Raw genomic sequence first — 20,380 nt, 5'->3', positions numbered from 1 at the left:
ATAGATTTTGAATTACTGGGAGGAAAGACCTTAGAACCTGCGCAAACACTAATTAGGGCAGCTTCACACGCGCATCCCAGGCAACAGGCGCAGCACCATTTTCCAACCTGCGGGCTACCCACGCCCACTTCCCCAAATCGCTCGCCTCCCGGGCTCTCTCCCGCCGCCGTCCTACCGCGCGCGTGCGCGCGGGGAAAGGAGGGGACCCGCCCACTGCGCCTGCGCGGCGTGACGACGCCACACGCTCCCGGAAGTAGGAGGCGTCCGGCGGAGTTTGTGTGGCCGCCGCCGCGGGAACGTGAAGCGCGGTAGTTTTTCAAGGGAGAGAGAGAGGCGGCTTCCCGTGGGTCTCGGTGAAGCGACAGCGAGCGTCCGCGGCTGTCTCGCGGTCCGCAAGAGGCGGCATGGAGGACGAGCGGGGCCGGGAGCGTGGCGGCGACGCGGCGCAGCAGAAGACGCCGCGGCCGGAGTGTGAGGAGTCCCGGCCGCTGAGCGTGGAGGTGAGTTCGGGAGCTCGCGCGCGCGTGCGGGGCGGCCTCGCTCGCTCCCCTGCTCCGGCCCACTCGGGGCGAGCATGGTCGGCCTCGAGAGGGAGGAGGTCGGGCGGGAAGTTCCGAGTGAGAATTCCGCGTAAACATTCGGCGCGCGCGGGCGCACTGCCGTTCCATCAACCCCGTGGCGCTGATTGGCTGGGTTCTCTCCAGCGCCCACCCTCACCGCCAGATGCGGCGGCAAGCCTTTCGGGGTGCTCCGACAGCCTGTGACTTCCCAGCCCCAGACGGCCCACTGCCCTCTGCACCCCGAGGTGCATCTGTTCCCGAGAGGACCCTCCCCCGGTCTTTCCCCGACCCCTTCTGTCTCGCCCAGAACCCTGCCACGACCGGCTTTCTAAGTGACTTGCTACATCCTCAGGACATGGGCAAGATCAGGAAGATCCCCGGACTTATGTTTTTCATCTTGATGAATTAGTGTTGGCTAGCGCCGCGGGTTGTGAGCGAGATGATAAATTCCGTCGCTTTTTCGTAAGAGGAGTTGAGCACTGACACCAGGGTATTCATTCGCAGGGTAGAGAGATAGATGGCTTGGGTGTGAAAGGCTAGGCTCAAAACCAAAATGTCAGAAGGTGGGCATTCCATAGAGGCGTCCCAATGCCTTTATTCTTTCCATTTACACCTTCGTGTAGTAGCCAGAATAGCCTTTTAAATATAATTTTTTAAAATGTGTGTATGTGTGTAAGTGGATGCCGTGTGTGTGCGCAGGTGCCTCTGAAGACCAGGAAAGGAGGTTACATATGGGTCTTGGGGAAGAGCAGAGTTTGTTCTTCATGGTTAAGTTGTCTATCAGGCCTCTAGAGTTTTCTTTTAACAGTCTGTGTCGAGGTTGTGCTGCGCATTCCGTGCCTTCTTCAGTTTGCCCCTCTGCTCATTTCATATACACATCTTCGCTGTCCACTCTGGCTTCCTTGTGTTCTTTTATCGTGGAGTGTTTTGTAACGTAAGGATCTTGTGCTCCTCTTGTCCAGAGCATGCTTTCTCTGGATCTTTCCAGATTATTCCCTTTGTTGGTAGGTACTTTGGAAGGCTGAAGACGCTTCCATCTACCCTTTCTGGACAGATGCCCCTTTCATTCTAACATATGTTGTCGACAGTATCATCTAAGTCGGTTCGAAAGCTAATTTTAATTTGCAGAGCGTTTTCTAAAAGAAGTTGAATATACTTCATTGTCTTTCAGAGTCCTGAAACTTTGAGATAGAATGCTTTGAAGGCCTGGATCTGTGTTCAGATTGATTTTTTTTTTTTTTTTGAAACTACTTTGTTCAAGGTTTTTTGTTGTTGTTGTTTTTGAGATTTAGCTAGTAAAATTTCCACCAGCTCCAGTTTTGGTGGCTGATGTAAACTGGTAGAAGGAAAGAATGGTGTTTTAATGTTTGGACATTTTTGTTTCAGTGTGCAAAAGCTTTTTTTTTTTTTTTAAAGGGTTTCAAAGATGAGGATAGAGCTACCTTCAAAATAGAAAAAGAGGAGCAATATTTTGCGATACTCATATTTGGTTCAGGAAAGTGTGCAAACCCATCCTTAAGTTCCACACCCTAAGGCCCTTCTTCAAACACACTTTTTAAAATATGTGTGAGTGCTATCTGCATGTACACCTGCATGCCAGAAGAGGGCATCAGATAGATGCTTGTGAGACATCATGTTATTGCTGGGAATTGAACTCAGGACCACAGTATTGCAAATTAATGAAGTTCGTGATCCTTTCCCGTAATGTAAAGGGATATCTTGTTTGTAAGAATAGAAACCATATATATATTCATTTGGGTACATGCAGATTACAGAATGTCAAGGCTCTATGAAAATGAGTATTTGTTTCCATGTTGTAGCCAGCCCTGTGTGAGAGGTGAATCTAGAGATAGTGGATGCTAGTGTTAATCTTGGGCATTAATTTAGTAAATAAGTGTGTGTTTGCAGATAGTTGTGCATGTGGGGTTGTGAATTTCCTTCTGTTCCTTTGTTGGGTTATTTAAACTTTTTTTTTTTTTTTGAAAACTTGTCGTGTACTTGAAATTTGGGAGGTAACAGTTTTCACAAAATCAAGAAATCAAGGCTGGAGTTTAACCTTGGCATCGGAAGTAAATATTTATAGAAATGGTCGTTTATTTATCTACAATAGGTGTGTTTGTATGGTAAATTTTCAAAGCTATAGATTTTAAATAAGAATCCTTCAAGTGTATCAGAATGGATTTATTCAAAGAGAATTAGTATAAGTTAAAATAGACATTGATTTTGGTTAGACTGTTAATGTTGACAGTTTTGTACCCCGAATAACGACAGAGCTTAAAATTCATTGTAACTTTAAATATAAGTTATTGTGATCATATCCAAGGAGAAATTTAAATATGCCTAAAGCTAGTTACTTGGCTTAGTTAACGTGTATTTTTGACAAGCTTATTACCCCTCATGAATGACTCATGCAGTGAAACTATTGGCCCCTTTCTCAAAGAGTAGCAGTGAGAATTCCGAGTTCTCTGGCACAGCATCTAGCAGTTCACTGCTAGTCAATTTGCTGCAGTTGAAAGCTAAGAGCGGGAGGTAGTCCTTGATCCTTTGATGTCAGTCTTAGGCTAGGGACTGCAGCTTTTCTGTGGGGGCTCCTCCTTGTTCTGTAATTAGTAAAGTTTACTTGGGGGTGATGTAGTAAATTATGACCCAGTAAATATGCATTATAAATTAGTAGTAAAAAAACTTTTCCAAGTTGAGTATAGTGGTACACACTTCTTTAAAAATGTATATGAGTACTCTATCTGCATGTATACCTGCCTGCCAGAAGCGGGCATGTAATGCTTGTGAGACATCATGTGTTTGCTGAGAGTTGAACTCAGGACCTCTGGACCTCTGGAAAAACGACAGTGTTCTTAACCACTGAGCCATCTCTCTGGCCAGTAAATAAACTTTTTGACAGTTCTGAAAACATCACTTGTATTTGTAACATTGCTTATAGACATTTAGTTAACTTTAAAAATTCCTTAGAAATTACTGTATTTGTGGTTTAGGTCTACCTATGAGGAATATAGAATGGAGTCACGTGACAGAAAAGGAACACTAAATTTGAATAAATGATATAATGAGTGACTTAAATTGTGAACTTTAAAACAGAATGCATTTGTTTGTTTAAGTGCTAGGAAGTTTTAGTTCCAGACTGACATCTGCTTTCTTTTTATTTGGGGCAGGTTCTGTTAACTTTGTGAAATAAAACTAGGTTAGGACGTTCTCGGGAAGCCACTGATTGATGCATGCACAATGATGTAAAAGTCACTTACTCACCCTATTTCTGAGTTTAGGATATTGTTTGTGAAAGGGCGTGTTTATAGTCTGGTGATGATGAGTAAAATCACTGTTTATTAGTAGTTAGCCTGCTGTATACCAGTCTCATGCTTAGGATAAATGCTAACTAACTACTGTTCACCATTACCAAACATATGTGGGACAATAACACGTGTGTAGGTGAGGAGACTGCAGAGCAGTGGCTGGGCATTGCCCAAGGCTCTGCTGTAGTAAATGAGCAGCTGAGGCCCCAAAGGTTCCGACACTAATATCTGTCCTCTTTTTACTCAGCTTCATTGCCTCTGAGGAACCTCATGACTCAGAATAGAGCGAGGCCAATTATACTAGAACCATCTTTTCATCTTCCTGTCCTCCTCCACTGGCGCCAAGGGGAGCCTTTCACTGTGTGGGTAGCATGAGGCATTGGCATCTTTAAAACTGTATTTGCACTGATTATAACTCACCTCTCTCCCTTACTCCATAGAAAAAGCAGCGATGCAGACTTGATGGCAAAGAGACAGATGGATCGAAGTTCATTTCCTCCAATGGCAGTGACTTCAGTGACCCGGTTTACAAAGAGATCGCAATGACAAATGGTTGTATCAACCGGATGAGTAAGGAGGAACTCAGAGCTAAACTTTCAGAATTTAAGCTTGAAACAAGGTAATTAAAACTAACTTCTAACCTATTACGTGAAGCAGTTTAACATACTCTAGTTCTTAAAACCAGAATCACTTTCCAGCTACAGAAGTAGTACCCGCTCATGTTAGAAACCTCTAAAAAATAATAAAAGTAAACATTTCCTCCCATGAGATAATTCAGATCACAGCTATAATTTACATTCCTTAGCATGAGTCTTGACATGCAACTCTACTGCTCTCATTTAGATAGCAAGAGACCTTTTTGAGCCAGAGTTTATGAATATTTCAGAAATGTACTATCAGTGTATAACTGTAGTCACTTCTGTGTTAAGGCAAGTATGTTTCCTTAATGTTTACTTTTGACACAAGTGTAGTCTAAGCTACTCCTGAGAACACAGCCCTCCTCTGCCTCCTGTATGTTGTAGTGTTTGAGTGTTGGAGTTCTGGCCAAGTTCAGCTGAGGGTGCAAAACACTGTGGCCCAGGACTTCAGCAATGAGACTCTTAAATTATGCCAAATAGGAAAAGGAAGGAACATATGTCAGACAAAAAAGAAATTAAAAACCAAACAAGAAGACCTTGTAATTTCTATTCTATCTGTGTGTTTTCTGTCACATGTTCTTGTCTTTATTGTATAATCAAACTTAAAAGGATTTGAAAGTGTGTTGCAAATTCAGACTACGGCACACAGAGCCGTACAGTCATAGCTTCCAGTGTAGCAGCATGCTGTGGGGAGGAGTGTTTCACGGTGAGCCTGAAATGGTAAGGTGAGGCACAGTGAGGGAATTCTATGCTGAAGTCCGCATTACCTTGTAACTGAAGGGAACCACTGAAGATGCCTCTCACGGGAAATTGAGTTAGTGCTCAGTTCTTTTTGTTTTTGTTTGGTTTTTGTTTTTGGTGTTTTGGTTTGGTTGGTTGGTTGGTTTGGCTGTTTTTGAGCCAGGGTTTCTCTGTCTAGTCCTGGCTGTATTGGAACACACTCTGTTGACCAGGCTGGTCTTGAACTCACAGAAATCAGGTCCTCCTACCTCTGCCTCCCAAGTGCTGGGATCAAAGGTGTGCACCACCACTGCCAGGTTTAGTGCTCAGTTCTTCTGTGAGGTGAAGCAGTGTGCTGCGGGCTGTGAAAAGCATGTCCTTTGCTGTAGTCCACAACACTAAGAGAAGCTATAGTAGAGAGATGGGGACAACCTTGTTCACAGTAGTGTTCAGGTAGAGCTGGTAAACACTGTTAGGATACAAAGGAGCAGGGCAGATGTTAGAGAGAGGGGTTTGACCCTGGGCAGCTAGGTCAGTGTTTGTGCCACCATCAGGTTTACACTGTCATTTCCTCAGAGAAACAATAGATAAATAAGGTGAGAGAAAAGAAATGAACAGAAAGTAACTTAAAGTAGTCACAGCTCATAGGTGACTCAGCATCTTAAAGTGAAAAGGGTTGAGGGACTTTCCTAGGTTGATATTGTGAGAAGAAACATTAAAGCACTGGGCATGATGGCATGCACCTTTAACCCCAGCACTGGAGAGGCTGCAGAAGCAGGTGATCTCTGAGTGCAAGCCCAGCCTGGTCTACATCGTTCCAGGACAGCCGGAGCTACATAGAAAGACCCTGTCTCAAAAAAAGAAAAATCACAAAAATGTTTAAAACAAGCATTGGTTGATTATCGTTTTCATAGATTATCGTTTTCTTGTGCTTCAGTGGTCGTTTAGAAAGGAAAACAATAGACTTAAAACATGAAAGTTTTAAGTCACTAATTGGTGATGTGATCAAGAAATCCAGCAACCTAGGTTTACTCAGACTCTCACTATCTTATTGTTCTCTCAAAGAATGCTCTAGGGTGGTATATCCTCAGTTACTTTTGAAGTAGCTTAAGACATTCAACTTGAGGGCATAATGCTTTCATACCCTCAAGAGTTTTTGTTTAGTTGTCTAACCCATGAATGCCAAAAGAAAGAGTACAGTGTGTTCAGTTTACCTGACTTCCCTTACTCAACATTACAGCTTGTCCTGTTAGCTTCAGTTTTTATATCATGTATGTCTTAACATACAGGGCAGTGTTAATGTGCAGGTTCCAGGTTATGGCTTGGATTACTAGATACAATGAAGAAGACACCTTTCTATCATGAAGGAAATTTTTGTTATATTAATCATTGTGTTTTCATTGGCTCTTTGCTAACTTAGTGTTGAGGTTTTCGTTCTTTTCTTGTATTTGTTTTAGATAGCATTTGTTAGTTTTGCTGTGGCTGCAAGTGCAAGCTAGAGCCAGCAGGTAGGAGTTGTGATTCTTGACTGTAACATTTACTTAATCTTGTGCTTCTAGAGGAGTCAAGGATGTTCTAAAGAAGAGACTGAAAAACTATTACAAGAAGCAGAAGTTGATGCTGAAAGAGAGCTCCGCTGGGGACAGTTACTATGACTACATTTGTATCATTGACTTTGAGGCTACTTGTGAAGAGGGGAACCCAGCTGAGTTCCTACATGAAATCATTGAGTTTCCTGTTGTCCTGTTGAATACACACACCTTAGAAATCGTGAGTGAATTGCTGCATCTTCATCTCAGTTTTAGTGGCAACTATTTTAGTGTTCATTAGTGAGCCAGGAGCTGAAATGGAATGAACATGGTAGAAGAGAAAGGACAACTCCCCACTTGACCTCTGACCTTTACATTTGTGCCTTGTAATCACACATGTGTATGTATACAAATAAATTTAAGATGTTTGAAAAATTCATAAATTAGAAGTGGTGTGTGAGAGCATCCTCCCTTTATCCCAGCACTGGGGCCAGAGTCAAGTAAAGCTAACCTGGTCTACATAGTGAGCTGTAGGCCAGCCAAGGCTACATAGTGAGACCTTTGCCTCAAACAAAATATACTCCCCAAATAAGAATTATAAACAACATATTGATACCTCACAAGGACTTTTATAGACTCTGTATATTTTTAACATCCAACTAACTAAAATTCTTGTTGAAAAAAAAAACCTAATAAATGAAAAGCATGTATTTAACTTTTGAAATTAAAATGTTCTTTGCTGCTTTTTACTTTTACAGTTCTCATTAAACAGCTGCTTAACAGATTGTTGTAAGATCAGTGTGTAATAAGAATTTGTTCTTATTCCTGGTGAGATGTCTCAGTGGTCAAGAACACGGGCTATTCTTCAAAAGAAAATCCAGGTTCTCTTCCTACATCCACATGGTAGCCGTCAACTGTTTGAAACCAGTTTCAGAGAATACAGCACCCTCTTCTGGGTGACATGCATGCAGACAGAGCAGCCATACATATAAAATAAAAATACACACACACAATTTGTTTTAAAAAACAATTTGTTCTGGGAAAGCATGTACCTTTGCCATTCTTAACATTTAAACCTTCGGGGACTGGAGAGATGGCTCAGCAGGTAGAGCGCATGCTGCCCTTTGGTTTCCAGGACGCTCATCAGTAGCCTCACAGCTTACTGTAGTTGCAGCTCCAAGAGATCCAGGAGATTGATGCCCTCTGCTGGCTGCCACAGGCTTTGTGCTTGTGTGTTTATATGCACATACATACACACAGGAAGGAGAATCAATTTTTTAAAACTTTCTTCTATAAAAAAGATTATTGTTTTTATTTGTATATAGTTGAGATTAACAGTTACCATCTTTAAATCGTCAGGTTTTGAAATTGGTCTTAATTTTCAAACAATAACCCGGTAGTTTGAGGAAGTAGTGTCCAGCAGGAGGAGAAAGAAGCTTCCTCAAAGCCTGCTAAAGTTCTCAGAGTTGGGAGCCTAAAACTTGGGCACCAACGTGAAAACTTGAGACTTGTCTTATAAGTTGCTGTAGTCACATGGCAAGGTTTGACTCTCAGTGTTTAGTTTCATTGAATGCTTTTATGTAATGAACAAGAGCTGATTTCCTACAATTGAGGCCTTATTTCTTCTGAAGGATGTATGGTTTTTACAGCCCACTATTGTAAAGTACCAGCTGTGTCAACAGGCAAACAAGGTGACAAGTATTTTATAGGCAAAGAAAATATTTACCTTAGCTGTGGTTTGAAGGTGCGCTTTCAGACACCTGCTAACTTGATGTCTTTAAAACGCAAAATATGCTGCGTCTTTATATTTAAATTTCAGAGGGATTTTTCTTGGGGGATCCAGGAGAGTCTCCTTAGGAACTCTGAAATGATCCGTCTGGAATGGGTGCAATTGACCTGTGGCTGGATTTGTTGAGTGTGCATGTCATGTACTGTAGTCAGGTGAAACACGTTCCTTTCTGTCCTCCCCTGCAGGAAGATACGTTTCAGCAGTATGTGAGACCAGAAGTCAATGCTCAGCTTTCAGAGTTCTGCATCGGTCTGACTGGAATCACTCAGGTGATTATTCTCTTTTCATTTCTGTTGATTGTGGTTATTTTGAAATTGAAAATTTTAAATCAGTGGTTTCCTTTGTAGATAGTTTAAAAAATATTGTTATAAACAATTTAATGTGCTGTTTTCCTTATTTTGTAAAAGTCTTTCATACTGTAATTAAAATAACAACAGCAAAAAGAGATGGTGCAGTGGTTAAGATCACTGGCTCTTCTTCCAGAGAATGTCTGGGTTTGATTCCCATGTGGTGGCTCACAATCCAGACCCAGGGTCCCATGCCCTTTTCTGCCCTCCATAGGCACTAAATATGCACATAGTATATATGAAAGCAGATTATTCATACATACAAATTTTAAAAAGAATTTTAAAAAACAGCAAATTATGTTACAGGAATATAATGATAAAAGAAAATTTTTTAACAAAAAGCCTTAGAGCTGGTAAATGCCATAGTCTCACATGTTAAGGGCATAGGGGCTGCAATTCTAGGCTAGAGGGTCTCTTGAGCACAGATATCTGAGACCAAGCCTGAGCATTACTGGCAGACTCACCTCAGAACCGACAGTTAAAGCCAAAAAGTCAGCTCTACACTCACCCACCCCTCAGAGTTGTGAAGAAGCAGTCAAGATTTCTGTTGTAAATAGAGCATTAGTAAGCTGAGTGTCACTGAGATAGGGTTTAGAACAGGTCTGTCACAGTCTTGACTACACGCCTTTGTTAGTCGATCCCGGGATTCTGTTTAGTTTCAGTGTGGGCTTTGTTAATTCATTTGGTTCTTTCATTAGTTTGTGCACTGCCTCCCACGTTATGTATGGTCAGTTTCTGCTTCAGCTGCCTATCTGTCAGGGTCAGACAGAATGAACTAGTGGGCACGGTTTGCATAGGAAGAATGGCAAGTTAGTATTTTATTAGGTTGTGAAGGCATCTATACAGAGGACTCACATCTGTGTTGGAAGGGAGGGCTCCAGTGAGAAGTGTCTTTATGTTGATGAACTTAGACTGATCATAAGTAAATGGGCAGAAAGGAAGACTTGGGCATTTTAGGTGTGTTGTGGCAGAGCTCAGTGTAGTTCAGGATGGCTCAGGTCTATGGGCTCTTAAGATGGTGTTTGAGCTGGGCAGAGGCAAGCAAATCATAAAAGGTTCTATGATTTTGGAAGTAAGATTAAGAGACCTGCAATATGTCAAACTAATGTTTTACAAAGTCTGGCCCTGTGGCAGTGTGGTACAGTGTGCTACACATACTGTAGTATAGTGTAGTGTGGAGAAGGTGAGCTTTGACATAGAGAATTCTTAGGGGCCATAGGTTAGATGGGATATTTGCCCATTGTCTAAAGGATCAGTTAATCATAAAGAGCCACTAGCGTTGGTTTTTGTTCTAGTTTGCTTTCTATAGCTGTAATAAATACCACAACCAAAGCAGTTTGGAAGGAAAGGACTTTTGAGTCCATCATTGATGGAAATCAGGGACGAGATGGAAGCAGACACTGGTGGGGTTGCTGAGTGCCTCACTCAGCAGGCTTGCTCTCTGGCTCCAGCTCCGCAGGCTTTCTTACTCAGCAGACCTCTAGCCACCTGCCCAGGGGTGGGGCTGCCCACAGTCGGTTTGGCCCTCTGCTTCAGCAGTCCAGACGCTACCCACAGGCCGGTCTGATCCAGGCAGTTCTTCCCTTGAGATTCACTCCTCCCAGGTGACTCTAGGTCACCTGTGTGAAGTTGACAAAACCAGGACAATCTTAAATCTTAATTTTGGGGGAATTGTACACTCATTTGAAAGCAGTCCCTACTTCTTAGGTATAAAATGATTTCTTCCTGTCTTGGGTGAGCATTTGGGTGGTAAGTAGGTCTTAGTCGTGGAAATCACAGAAAGTGTAACAGTTCACATGCACTTGGCTTCCCTCCAGTTGATGTGTGACTGTGCTGCAGGCTACAAGCAGTAACTACGCCAACCTCTATCTCCTTTTGTGTCCTCAGGATCAGGTAGACAGAGCTGATGCTTTCCCTCAGGTCCTGAAAAAAGTGATTGAGTGGATGAAGTCAAAGGAGTTGGGAACTAAGTATAAGTACTGTATACTAACAGATGGGTAAGTAAGAAAATGCTTGCAAATTCCTTTTAACTAAAAGAGGCTCTTAATTCATGTAAGTATTAGAATGTCCATGGACCTTTACTTATTAAAGTCCCCAGGAGTCACTCTACAGAAAGTGTTTTTTCATCTCACATTGAGTTCTCAGGATGGTACATATTCCCATGTACTGCTGAAACAGCTTGTCTGTGTCCCTCTGTCCATCCTGACATTCGCTTGTTCACAGGCCTACAGCTCGGTGTCCTCTAGCACCACACAGTCCATACACATCTGCCTCACCCACCATTCTTCGGGCTCCCCACTCACTAAGGGTTTGCCTGGTCTCTGCCCAATTCATGTTTTCTCCCTTCTGGGAGATTCTCTGCCTTACCACCTATTCCTTTGGTTCTACCCTTACCACAGCTCACTGCTCCTTCCACACCTTACAGCCGTCAGGATGTATGCCATGCTGACCGTCTGATGTGTGCTCTTTTTGTAGGATGTTGGAAGTCCTTTCAGAGCATTTCCTTTTCTCGCCCCGTAGTCTTCCAAGTCCAGAGTTAACCTGTTAAATGAAAAGAGAAATGAGAGCTGGGTGTTGCGGTGTTCACCTGTAGTCGCCCACTTGGGAGTTGGAGGCAGGAGGATTCAGGGATTCAAGATCAGCCCACATTGTGAATTAAATTAGGCAAGCCTGGGCTATAGTTTGAGACCCTGTCTCAAAACTACTTGTGCCGCCTCCCTGAAGAGAGAGAGAGGGAGGGAGAGAGAAATGAAAGTGTACATAGGAAAATCGGAAGGGTTGACAGAAGGATTATAGACATTGTAGACACTGTAGCAGGTCAGCAGCACTAAAGGGAAGGGAAAGGCAGGAGCAGCTTCCGCTCTGGCCTCTGTTGTGCCGGCGTAGTGAGCTCCTCCCTGGTAGGACGCTGCTCACTCGGGATGGCAGGAGCTGCACAGGGAACTTACACATCATCATTGCTTTTAGAAGTCTGGATGCCAACAGGATGTCACGTTTAGAAATCTTACTGATTTTAAGCACGAGCAGTGTTCCTGCTAACATTGACTGTCATTTCTGTCATATTACAAAGCAGGGCAAGTTTTTAAAATACTAAATTCTGGCATGAATCATTCAAAATTTGTATGATGTTTTGTTTTTGTTTTTATTAGAACAGTGCAAAAATAGCGGTTGATGCCTCCAGAAATAAATTAAGGCAGCTCAGGTTATCTGCTCAGAGTTAGTGATGATGGGTGTTTCAGTTCAGGCTGTTAAAAGTGCACAGAAGTGGTAGGATCCTAGGGCATTTTATAGTATTTTATTTATAAATATATACATTTGATTTTATAGTAACTGATTTGAGGGATTGTAAAATTTCCCACTGAAGGTTCTAATTGTTGCTGATTTGACTTTGCCCAAGAAAGGCCACATTCGAATGAACTCAGCTTCTATGTGGTACACTCAACCTGATTGATTGGCCTTTGTTTGGAGACAAGATCTCACTATGTGACATAGCTCTGACTGGTCTGCGCTACAGCCTTCAAAGTGCCAGGATTAAGGAGTGTGTGCTGTGCTTTATAGCACTGACATTAACCAGTAAGCAGTGGAGAAATAAACAGCATATAAGGGTTATATTTAACCCTTAAAATATAAGGGTGTGAGTTAGTAAAGAACTTAACTAAAATGATAAATTTGTTATAACATGTGAGCCTACCAGTTACACAGAAAAACTCAGAAAGGTAGAAGTTTGGCCAAGAATCAGAACCACAAAAGCTATCAAGGTGACTTAGTAAGAAGAGTCTGCGAAGAAAACACTGCTTCCCCCCCCCCCCTTTTAAAAGCTTAATAGTCTTTTCTAGGAATGGAGGTTACTTTTCTAAGCTTGGTATTTTGTGTGAGTGTGAGAAAGTTGATGTAAGGAAACAACTAGAACAGTTTTAAGTGTTCTTTGTTGTCATAGTGTAGCACTCACTTCGCACCCTTTTCTCTCTCTAAGCTCCTGGGATATGAGTAAGTTCCTAAGCATCCAGTGCCGGCTCAGCAGACTCAAACACCCGGCCTTCGCTAAGAAGTGGATCAATATCCGGAAGTCATACGGAAACTTTTATAAGGTAAAAAGGCCTTTTCATTAGTTATTTTCTTAGCCATATTTGTTCTGTTTTACATATATATTCAGCTGTGATTTTATATGGTTATTAAATATTTTTAGGTTTTTAAATTTATGTATAACAGAGTTTTGCCTGTGTATATGTATATGGACCATAAGCATACCTGATACCCATGGAGGAGAAGATGGTGTTGGGTCTTATGCAGCTTGAGTTAAAGGTGGTTGAGAACCACCATATGGTCCCGGGAACCCAACCTGGGTGCTCTCTGCAAGAGCAACAAGAGCAGCTCTTAACAGCCGAGCCATGCCTCCATCCCATGTAATCTTTTTAAAGGTTCTTTCCCCCCACAGGAAAAACAAAGCTATCTAATTGTTACTCTTTAGAATCTCAGCTGTGTTCAGGTTAGAACTGTAGCTCCTCTACCCACCTTTTTATTCTCGTTTAATGCATTACCCTTTAACAGACAGATTCATAAGTGGATGGCTTCTGGGACAAATGCTATTGGATTTTGTTTTGTTTTTGCTTTTGTGTAGTACTAGATCTTGAACCTAGTGTGTTATGTTTGCTGGGTAAGCACTATATGCCTAAGCTGTCTTTTTAATTTTACTTTCTTTTGATCAAAGTTAACATATATAAGTAGTGTAAATTTTAAACTGATACTTAAAGGCGTAGGGAAATGTACATTTCTGGTCACGGTCCTCATCAGAACTGGTTCTTGTTCTCACACAGATCCTCTCACCTTTAAGAAGGTGTCTCTTCACATGTCTTACCCTTGTGCTTTTAAGCTGGTGCTGTACTTGAGGTTTCCTTGTGACATAGCTGTTGGATTCCTACAGTGAAGGCTGGCTAAGCTCTGTTAGTCTCCTGCCTCTAACTACCCTTCCCAACCTGCATGTGTATAATTGAATCATTGCTCGGGGCCTAAGGAGACTACTCAGGAAACCTCCTCCTGCTGCTGCTCCTGCTCTTTTGTGTAATGGAAGCAGAGGCTCAGAGTGTAGCTCCTGCAGAGTGCTGAGGTTGTAGGCTGTGCCACCACCCCTGGCTGCTTGGAAATCTCTGTTACTCACCAGTCAAACTGTTACCTTCTCAGTGCTCAGAACAGTCTGTGACTGGCTTTCAGGATTACTGTCTTGGAGCCGTTAATGTTGTAATTTTAACTTGGTCTTAAGTCTTCTCAAATCCCTTGGTTATTTGCTTCGCTTTCTGTCATGTCTCTGATTCTTTGTTATTATCTTTAAAGTATCTTCTAATGTAGTTTGATTTCCCCCCTCCCCCTTAAGGGTACTTTTAAAAAAACAAACAAAAAAAAACCCAAAAAATTTTATTGAAAATTACATTTGGCAGGGCAGGCAAAATGGTTTCTTTTCTCTCTCTCTCTCTCTTTTTTTTTTTTTTGGTTTTTTTGGTTTTCTAGTTTAGTATCTTTCTGAACAGTGCTACTGTAAACATTCTTATACGTCTTCTGGTGCCTTTATATACTCACTTAGGGGGTGTAAAACTGGGCATGGAGCTGATGGTCCCAGGGTATGTGCCTCACTCACTGCCTTGCTGGTTTCCAGAGGCTTTGTCCACTGTGCTGCCTCCTTCACAGCAGATTCAGATCCTTGCTGCCATCTGTGATTGCCAGATACTTAGGTGTTTGTCCATCCTTTTTTCTTTTAAATTAGGTCCCAGCTTTTTGCTATTGGTTTGGTTATGCCATGTTAGTCCTTTGATTATATTTTATAATTTTTCAGTTTTTGTAGATTTTTCTTGTCACACATTTTGGGAATTAAAAAAAAACAAACAACTTTTTAAAAAATGTTACACAAAATTCAAAACCAATATGAAAGGGAAAACCTGAGCAGTGCCTCAGCGCGCTGAGTCCTGTTTCCGCACTGTCCGCACTTGCTTCACTGCCCTTCACTGTGCTTCACTGTGCTTTACTGTGCTGAATCAGGAAACTGGCAGCATCCCATCACCTGTAGCTGCTTCACCTCCTGCCTCGTTATTCTAACCCAGCTTTTCTCAAGTGCTTATGTTAGAAACGGACAGTCAAAATGTATTAATCTTTTTGTTTCCTCATCATAAAGTTAAAAACTTAAAAGGTAGACATTATAAATTGTTAATCAACTGGCTTAAACTAAAATAGGGTTTGATATTTCTAAAGGTAAGCTGAAATAATATGAATAGAAACACAGGCACAATCCTTTATATGATTAGGGGAAACTCTCCCAGTTTCTTCTCTTGCATATGCTCAAATGTAGTCTAACTTCTATAAAATTCTATAAATATGTCTTTTATGGGCCTCTATCTCCACTAAAATGCTGGGTTTTTTCATTAAAGGATGAGATAGCTCTCACGATTGATGTACTGTGTTTTATTTCTTCTGTACAATTAGTTGGTTTGGGAAAGTTGGATAAATTGTTATTTTCTAGAAAGAAATAGAGCAGACAGCTAGAATTTCCTCATATTTAAACATACACATATACCCAGATATATAAATTTAAGTATGAAGTAGCACATCCTATAGGCATAGATTTTTCACAGCCTGCCTTAGTTAGAGCTCACCCTCCCCTCTAGCCCACCATCCACTAGAGGTAGTGGGAAAGAAGGGTTATTAGGGTACGGGGGGAAGTGGACCTTTAGAAATAGTTAGAAATAGCTCTTTGGGGCGATTCCAGCCTTTGGTGTTTTCAGTCCAGTCCACCAGCAAACACCAAACACGAATCAGCAGCTGCAGTCCAGTTCACTTGGCAGACACCACACATGAGCCAGCAAGGGCAGTTCCATCCAGAAGAAACAACAAGGCTCACCAACCGGCCATAGTGCTCAGAAGTGGCAAGAAGCCGCAGGAGCCTCACAAGATGTTCTTCAGCGAGTTTCTCTCTATAAAGTCACCACAAGTAAAACTCAGTGATGCAATGTACGACAAACCAATACCTACATGTGTCAGTGAGGCTAGCAAGGCAGCGCCAGACAAAGCAGTGCTCCAGCTCCCACTGCCTGGGGCATGTCTGCTATAGCAAAACTTCCAGCAAAGAATCATTTGACATTACCAACTTTCCAAAGAAACCCCAAGTTTCCACTTCAGCCCCCCAAATCTGTGGAAAGTTGAGCACTACAAATACAGTCTTAAACAGTTTTAAATCAATTTCCATTTTTTTATTTAAAATTTTTTTCATAAATACTGGTCACAATTTTCCTCTTTTTCAACTCCTCCCTGATCTTCCCCACCCACCCAACTCTGTGTCCTTACTTTTTAAAATACATGCGCATACGCACACACCTCCACACACAAACTCACAAAAATGGAAACCAAAGTATACATACAAGCAAATGACCAATAAGACCATAAAAATACCCCAAAGCAAAATGAGACAAAAGGTACAAAAATACTATTGAACTCTTGTGTTGGCCAATTATTCCTGGGGCGTGGTTAATATACTCAGTAAGATGCCATTGGAGAACATTTAATTTTTTTGTTGCCAGTGGGTATCAGTTACAGATAGTTTTTTGGTTAGGGGTGGGAACCTTGTGTCCACTTTATACTCAACACTGGGACCCCATCTCACTTGAACCTTTCACAGGCCCTGTGCATGCCACTACAGCCTTTGAGTTCACAGTCCTTAGAATCACCTGTCTCTTCTGACTCTTCCTCTCTTCTGCATAGATCCCTGAAACCCTCAGGCGGGGGGGGGCGGGGGGGCGGGTGTGTGAAAACGTGTCATTTAGGACTGAATGCTTCAAGGTCTCACTCTGCAGATGTGTCTAGACAGGTGTGACTCTCTATTAGTCCCCTCTGCTGTAAGAGGCTTCTCTGATGACAGCTGAGCGAGGAGAAAAGCTCTGAAGTATTCCTCTTCCCTGGTGACGCCTTTGTTCTTGTAAGAGAAGCCAGCAGCCTGACTTGTCTGCCCAGACCACTGAGAATTGACTCAGTCTTAGCTTGCCTCCCTGTTCTACGGCATGGAAATGTCTCCTTTTTCCACATTGTGGGCACACCTTCTCAGTACCACCCATTTTTAACCCGTTCTCCGTTGGTCAATACCTCAGTCAGGACTGGAAGCTCAACATCCTGCTCTCTAGCCCAAGGGCACACCACCCACACCTATGTGCTAGTGTCTGTAAAATGTGTTCCTTTCTCCTCTGATTATACTCACAGGAGATTAGAATTAGCTGGATGTGGTAGTCTGGGCTGGTGCCTGTGGTCTTTCAGTGCTTGTACCTCAGTCCAAGCCCTCTGGCTTTCAGAGTCTCCATTAAGAAGTCAGATGTTCTGCTAGTGGTCAGCCTTTATATATGAGTTGGCCTTGTTCCCCTGCAGCTTTTAATATCCTTTGTTTTATTTAAGTGTTGTGATTATTGAAGTGCTTCTGAGCCTCTGTATTTGGTGTTCTGAATGAACTTTGCTGGCATCTCTTTAGAATTAGGAGATTGTCTTATGATTTTGTTAATAATATTTTCCGTGCCTTTGACCTAGGTTTCTTCTCCTTTCTTTGTACCTATTATTTGTAGGTTGGTCTTTTCATAGTCTCCCATCCCAGATTTCCTGGAATTTTTTTGAGTCTGGAGTTTTTGTTTGTTTTTCCTTTTTCTAAAATTTAATGTTTTCTTTGATTTTTGATTTTTTTTTCCTACTGTGCCTTTGTGATCTGAAAGCTTCTCTGCCATTTCATTTTAATTTTGACTTACTGAACTTTTCTTTTAAAAAAATTTCCCCCCTTTGATCCCCCCCTTTGATCTTTTAGCATCAGGATCACAGGAACTCACTATGTGGACCAGGCTGACCTCAAACTCACAGAGACAGATCTGCCTGCCTCTGCCTCCAGAGTGCTAGGATTAAAGACGTGTTCCACCACACCTGGCAGTTTAATTTAATAGTGGTTTAAATTAAATACACTCAACTGTTGGTGTTTTCCTCGTCTTTGTTTAGGCATTTATTCGTATCCTTGTTAAGGTCCTTGAACATACTCATAGTTGTTATCTTTAAGTTTTTGTGTTGTGCAGAGTTCTTAATTATTTATTTGGTTCTTTATTTTCTAGGTTCCCAGAAGCCAGACCAAACTAACAATAATGCTTGAAAAATTAGGAATGGATTATGATGGACGGCCTCACAGCGGTCTCGATGACTCTAAGAACATTGCTAGAATAGCTGTTCGGATGCTTCAGGATGGATGTGAACTTCGAATCAATGAAAAAATACTTGGAGGACAGCTGATGAGTGTGTCCTCGTCCTTACCAGTAGAGGGCGCTCCTGCTCCACAGATGCCACATAGTAGAAAGTAACTGCAGTTTTCTCTGATCAGTTGCTACAAAAGTAGCAGGCGAATGAATCTGAGCTAATGCAACCTTCAAGCACCTTAAACATTTAAGATCTTATTACAGTTACAGATAGATGGGTATGTATGCAGACATTTTGTGGGAGGACACACCAAATTCTTTGTCACCAGCACTTTTGATCTGAGCAGTATTTGTTACACACAGTAACCAGTCTCTGCTCAGAACTGAATTTTATAATGTAAGGTGTCCAAGATGTGTTCCTTGGCTTTTAAGATGGAAGTTTTATCAGAAAATTCTTTACATGTCATATCTTATTGATACTGGAATTTAAAATGAATTTCTACATTACCACCATTAAATTAAATACATTTTTTGAAAATGTGGAAAGGATTGAAAGGTAGTGTTGGCCCATTGAGTTTTAAGTAAAACGTGGTCCTTTTAGTTTTGTGAGTTTGTAGGTGAAGTGAGGGGTTTGTCCCAAGAAGACTGTGTGTGGGTACCAGATTCTGCAAGTGCTGAAGTTCTATAGTTCAAATGGCGTAATGTTTCTATATAACCTACACGTTCTCCCGTATATTTTAATCATCTCTGGGTAGCTTATACTTAATAAACTATAAAGAAATGGTTGTATCATTTAGGGAATAATGACAAGGAAAAAAAAACCCTGCAAGTTGATGTGGTCACAACCATAGTGGGCCTTGCTACATAGCACATGAGTAAGTTGCTAAGCCAGCACGAGCTACAAAAAAAACAAGATCTGAGATGGTGGAGGCAACTTCAGCTGTCCCCTGCGTCACTCACTCTGGTCCACTCAGCAAAGTGCTTGCTGAGCAGCAAATTCAGGTGTTTCTTCTTGGAACATTTTCGGCATATCTGTGTATAGCCTATATTCAAGCTGGGAAGTTATTTCTAAAGGTGCCTACTTTGACAGCCCTGAACACACATGACCCCCAGTTTGATCCCCAGAACACACGTGATAGGCTAAGAGAACCGACTCAGCTCAAGGATGAGAAAGTACTGGGGCCAGTTTCATATTATAACTGGAAACCTTGTAATAGGTCATAGAATTTAGTTAAAAATCTAGTTACTGGAGGCTAGCGAGATGGCCCAGTGGTTAAAAGTACTTGCTTCTCTTGTAGAAGATCCTAGCTCAGTTCCCAGAACCCACATGGTGGCTCACAACCATCTGTAAGTTTCAAAGAATCCAACAGGCAAAACATTCATAAACATAAAATAACTAAATTTAGAATACTGGGCTGGAGAGATGCCTCAGAAGTTAAGAGTGCTGGCTGCTCTTTGAGAGGCCCTGAAGTTCAATTCCCAGCACCCACATAGTGGCTCCCAACCCCCTACAATGAGACTGCTGTCCTCTTCTGGCATGCAGGCAGAATATTGTATATATAATAAATACATCTTTTTTAAAAGTCTAATTACTGATGAGACTAATGGAAAGTTAGAAAAGCCAGCCTGGTAGCACAGATGTGTAATTTCAATCCTCAAGAGTTAAGGCATAGGCGAATCTGAAGCCACTCTGATCCATATAATGAGCTCCTGGCAAATACAAGTGAACTTTTGAGAGCAATAACTTACAAATCAATGGGAAAATCTGAAGATTTGCTCCTTGCCTTCCCTCGCCATTGTGAATGTATAATTCGCCCTGCTTTTGAGCTCATGGTAAACATTTGTATTAAGTACTGTGATGTGAAATGTTTTGTGCCATAGTAAAGTACCTGGCTTGTCTTAGTGAGTGACCAGTATATATTGGAAAATAATTCCTGCTTCTAAAGTCAAGATGTGCTCTGGAGATGATGATGTCACACTGTCTAGAGGCTGACAGTGGGAGCTTTTGGAATTAAACCCCTCTAATGCTTTCTGTGGACCCATCTCATTGGCATTGCCTGTTCTGTTGTTTTGTTTTTTCAACTTTCCTTAACTATTGTGATCATATTATGTCCATGACCACTATAATCAAGTAGATTGATCATGTTTCCTAACTCAGGGCATAGGAGGAACGACAGCAATATGCTTGGGACCATGAGAATCTGCTACCCAGGCTTGCAGGTTTCGTTCCCCTGTGAGCTCTGTCTTGAAGCAAAGGAACAGGAAAGAATCATATGAGGGACAGAAGCCAGCAGGCCCTCT

At 41.9% G+C, this 20,380-nt stretch overlaps 1 protein-coding gene across 2 annotated transcripts; it reads left to right on the top strand.

Moving 5' to 3' along the window:
* The first annotated feature begins 268 nt into the window (after window positions 1-268).
* Eri1 (exoribonuclease 1) lies at window positions 269-19,455 on the top strand. 2 transcript variants are annotated; one of them, XM_021170422.2, is made up of 7 exons: window positions 269-500; window positions 4,306-4,484; window positions 6,783-6,993; window positions 8,727-8,810; window positions 10,776-10,885; window positions 12,862-12,976; window positions 18,002-19,455. In XM_021170422.2, the coding sequence occupies exons 1-7, from the start codon at window positions 405-407 to the stop codon at window positions 18,242-18,244; spliced, it is 1,038 nt and encodes a 345-aa protein (XP_021026081.1). In that variant the 5' UTR covers window positions 269-404; the 3' UTR covers window positions 18,245-19,455. The 2 variants fall into 2 exon arrangements, with proteins under 2 accessions (XP_021026081.1, XP_029336088.1); XM_029480228.1 differs by lacking the exon at window positions 269-500 and adding an exon at window positions 727-805.
* The last annotated feature ends 925 nt before the right edge of the window (window positions 19,456-20,380 follow it).

The sequence above is a fragment of the Mus caroli genome, chromosome 8 (assembly GCF_900094665.2).
Source record: "Mus caroli chromosome 8, CAROLI_EIJ_v1.1, whole genome shotgun sequence".
In the NCBI taxonomy this organism is placed as follows: Eukaryota; Metazoa; Chordata; class Mammalia; order Rodentia; family Muridae; genus Mus; species Mus caroli.
The sequence above is the reverse complement of the archived record's forward strand: the minus strand, read 5'-3'. Positions and strand labels throughout refer to the sequence as shown.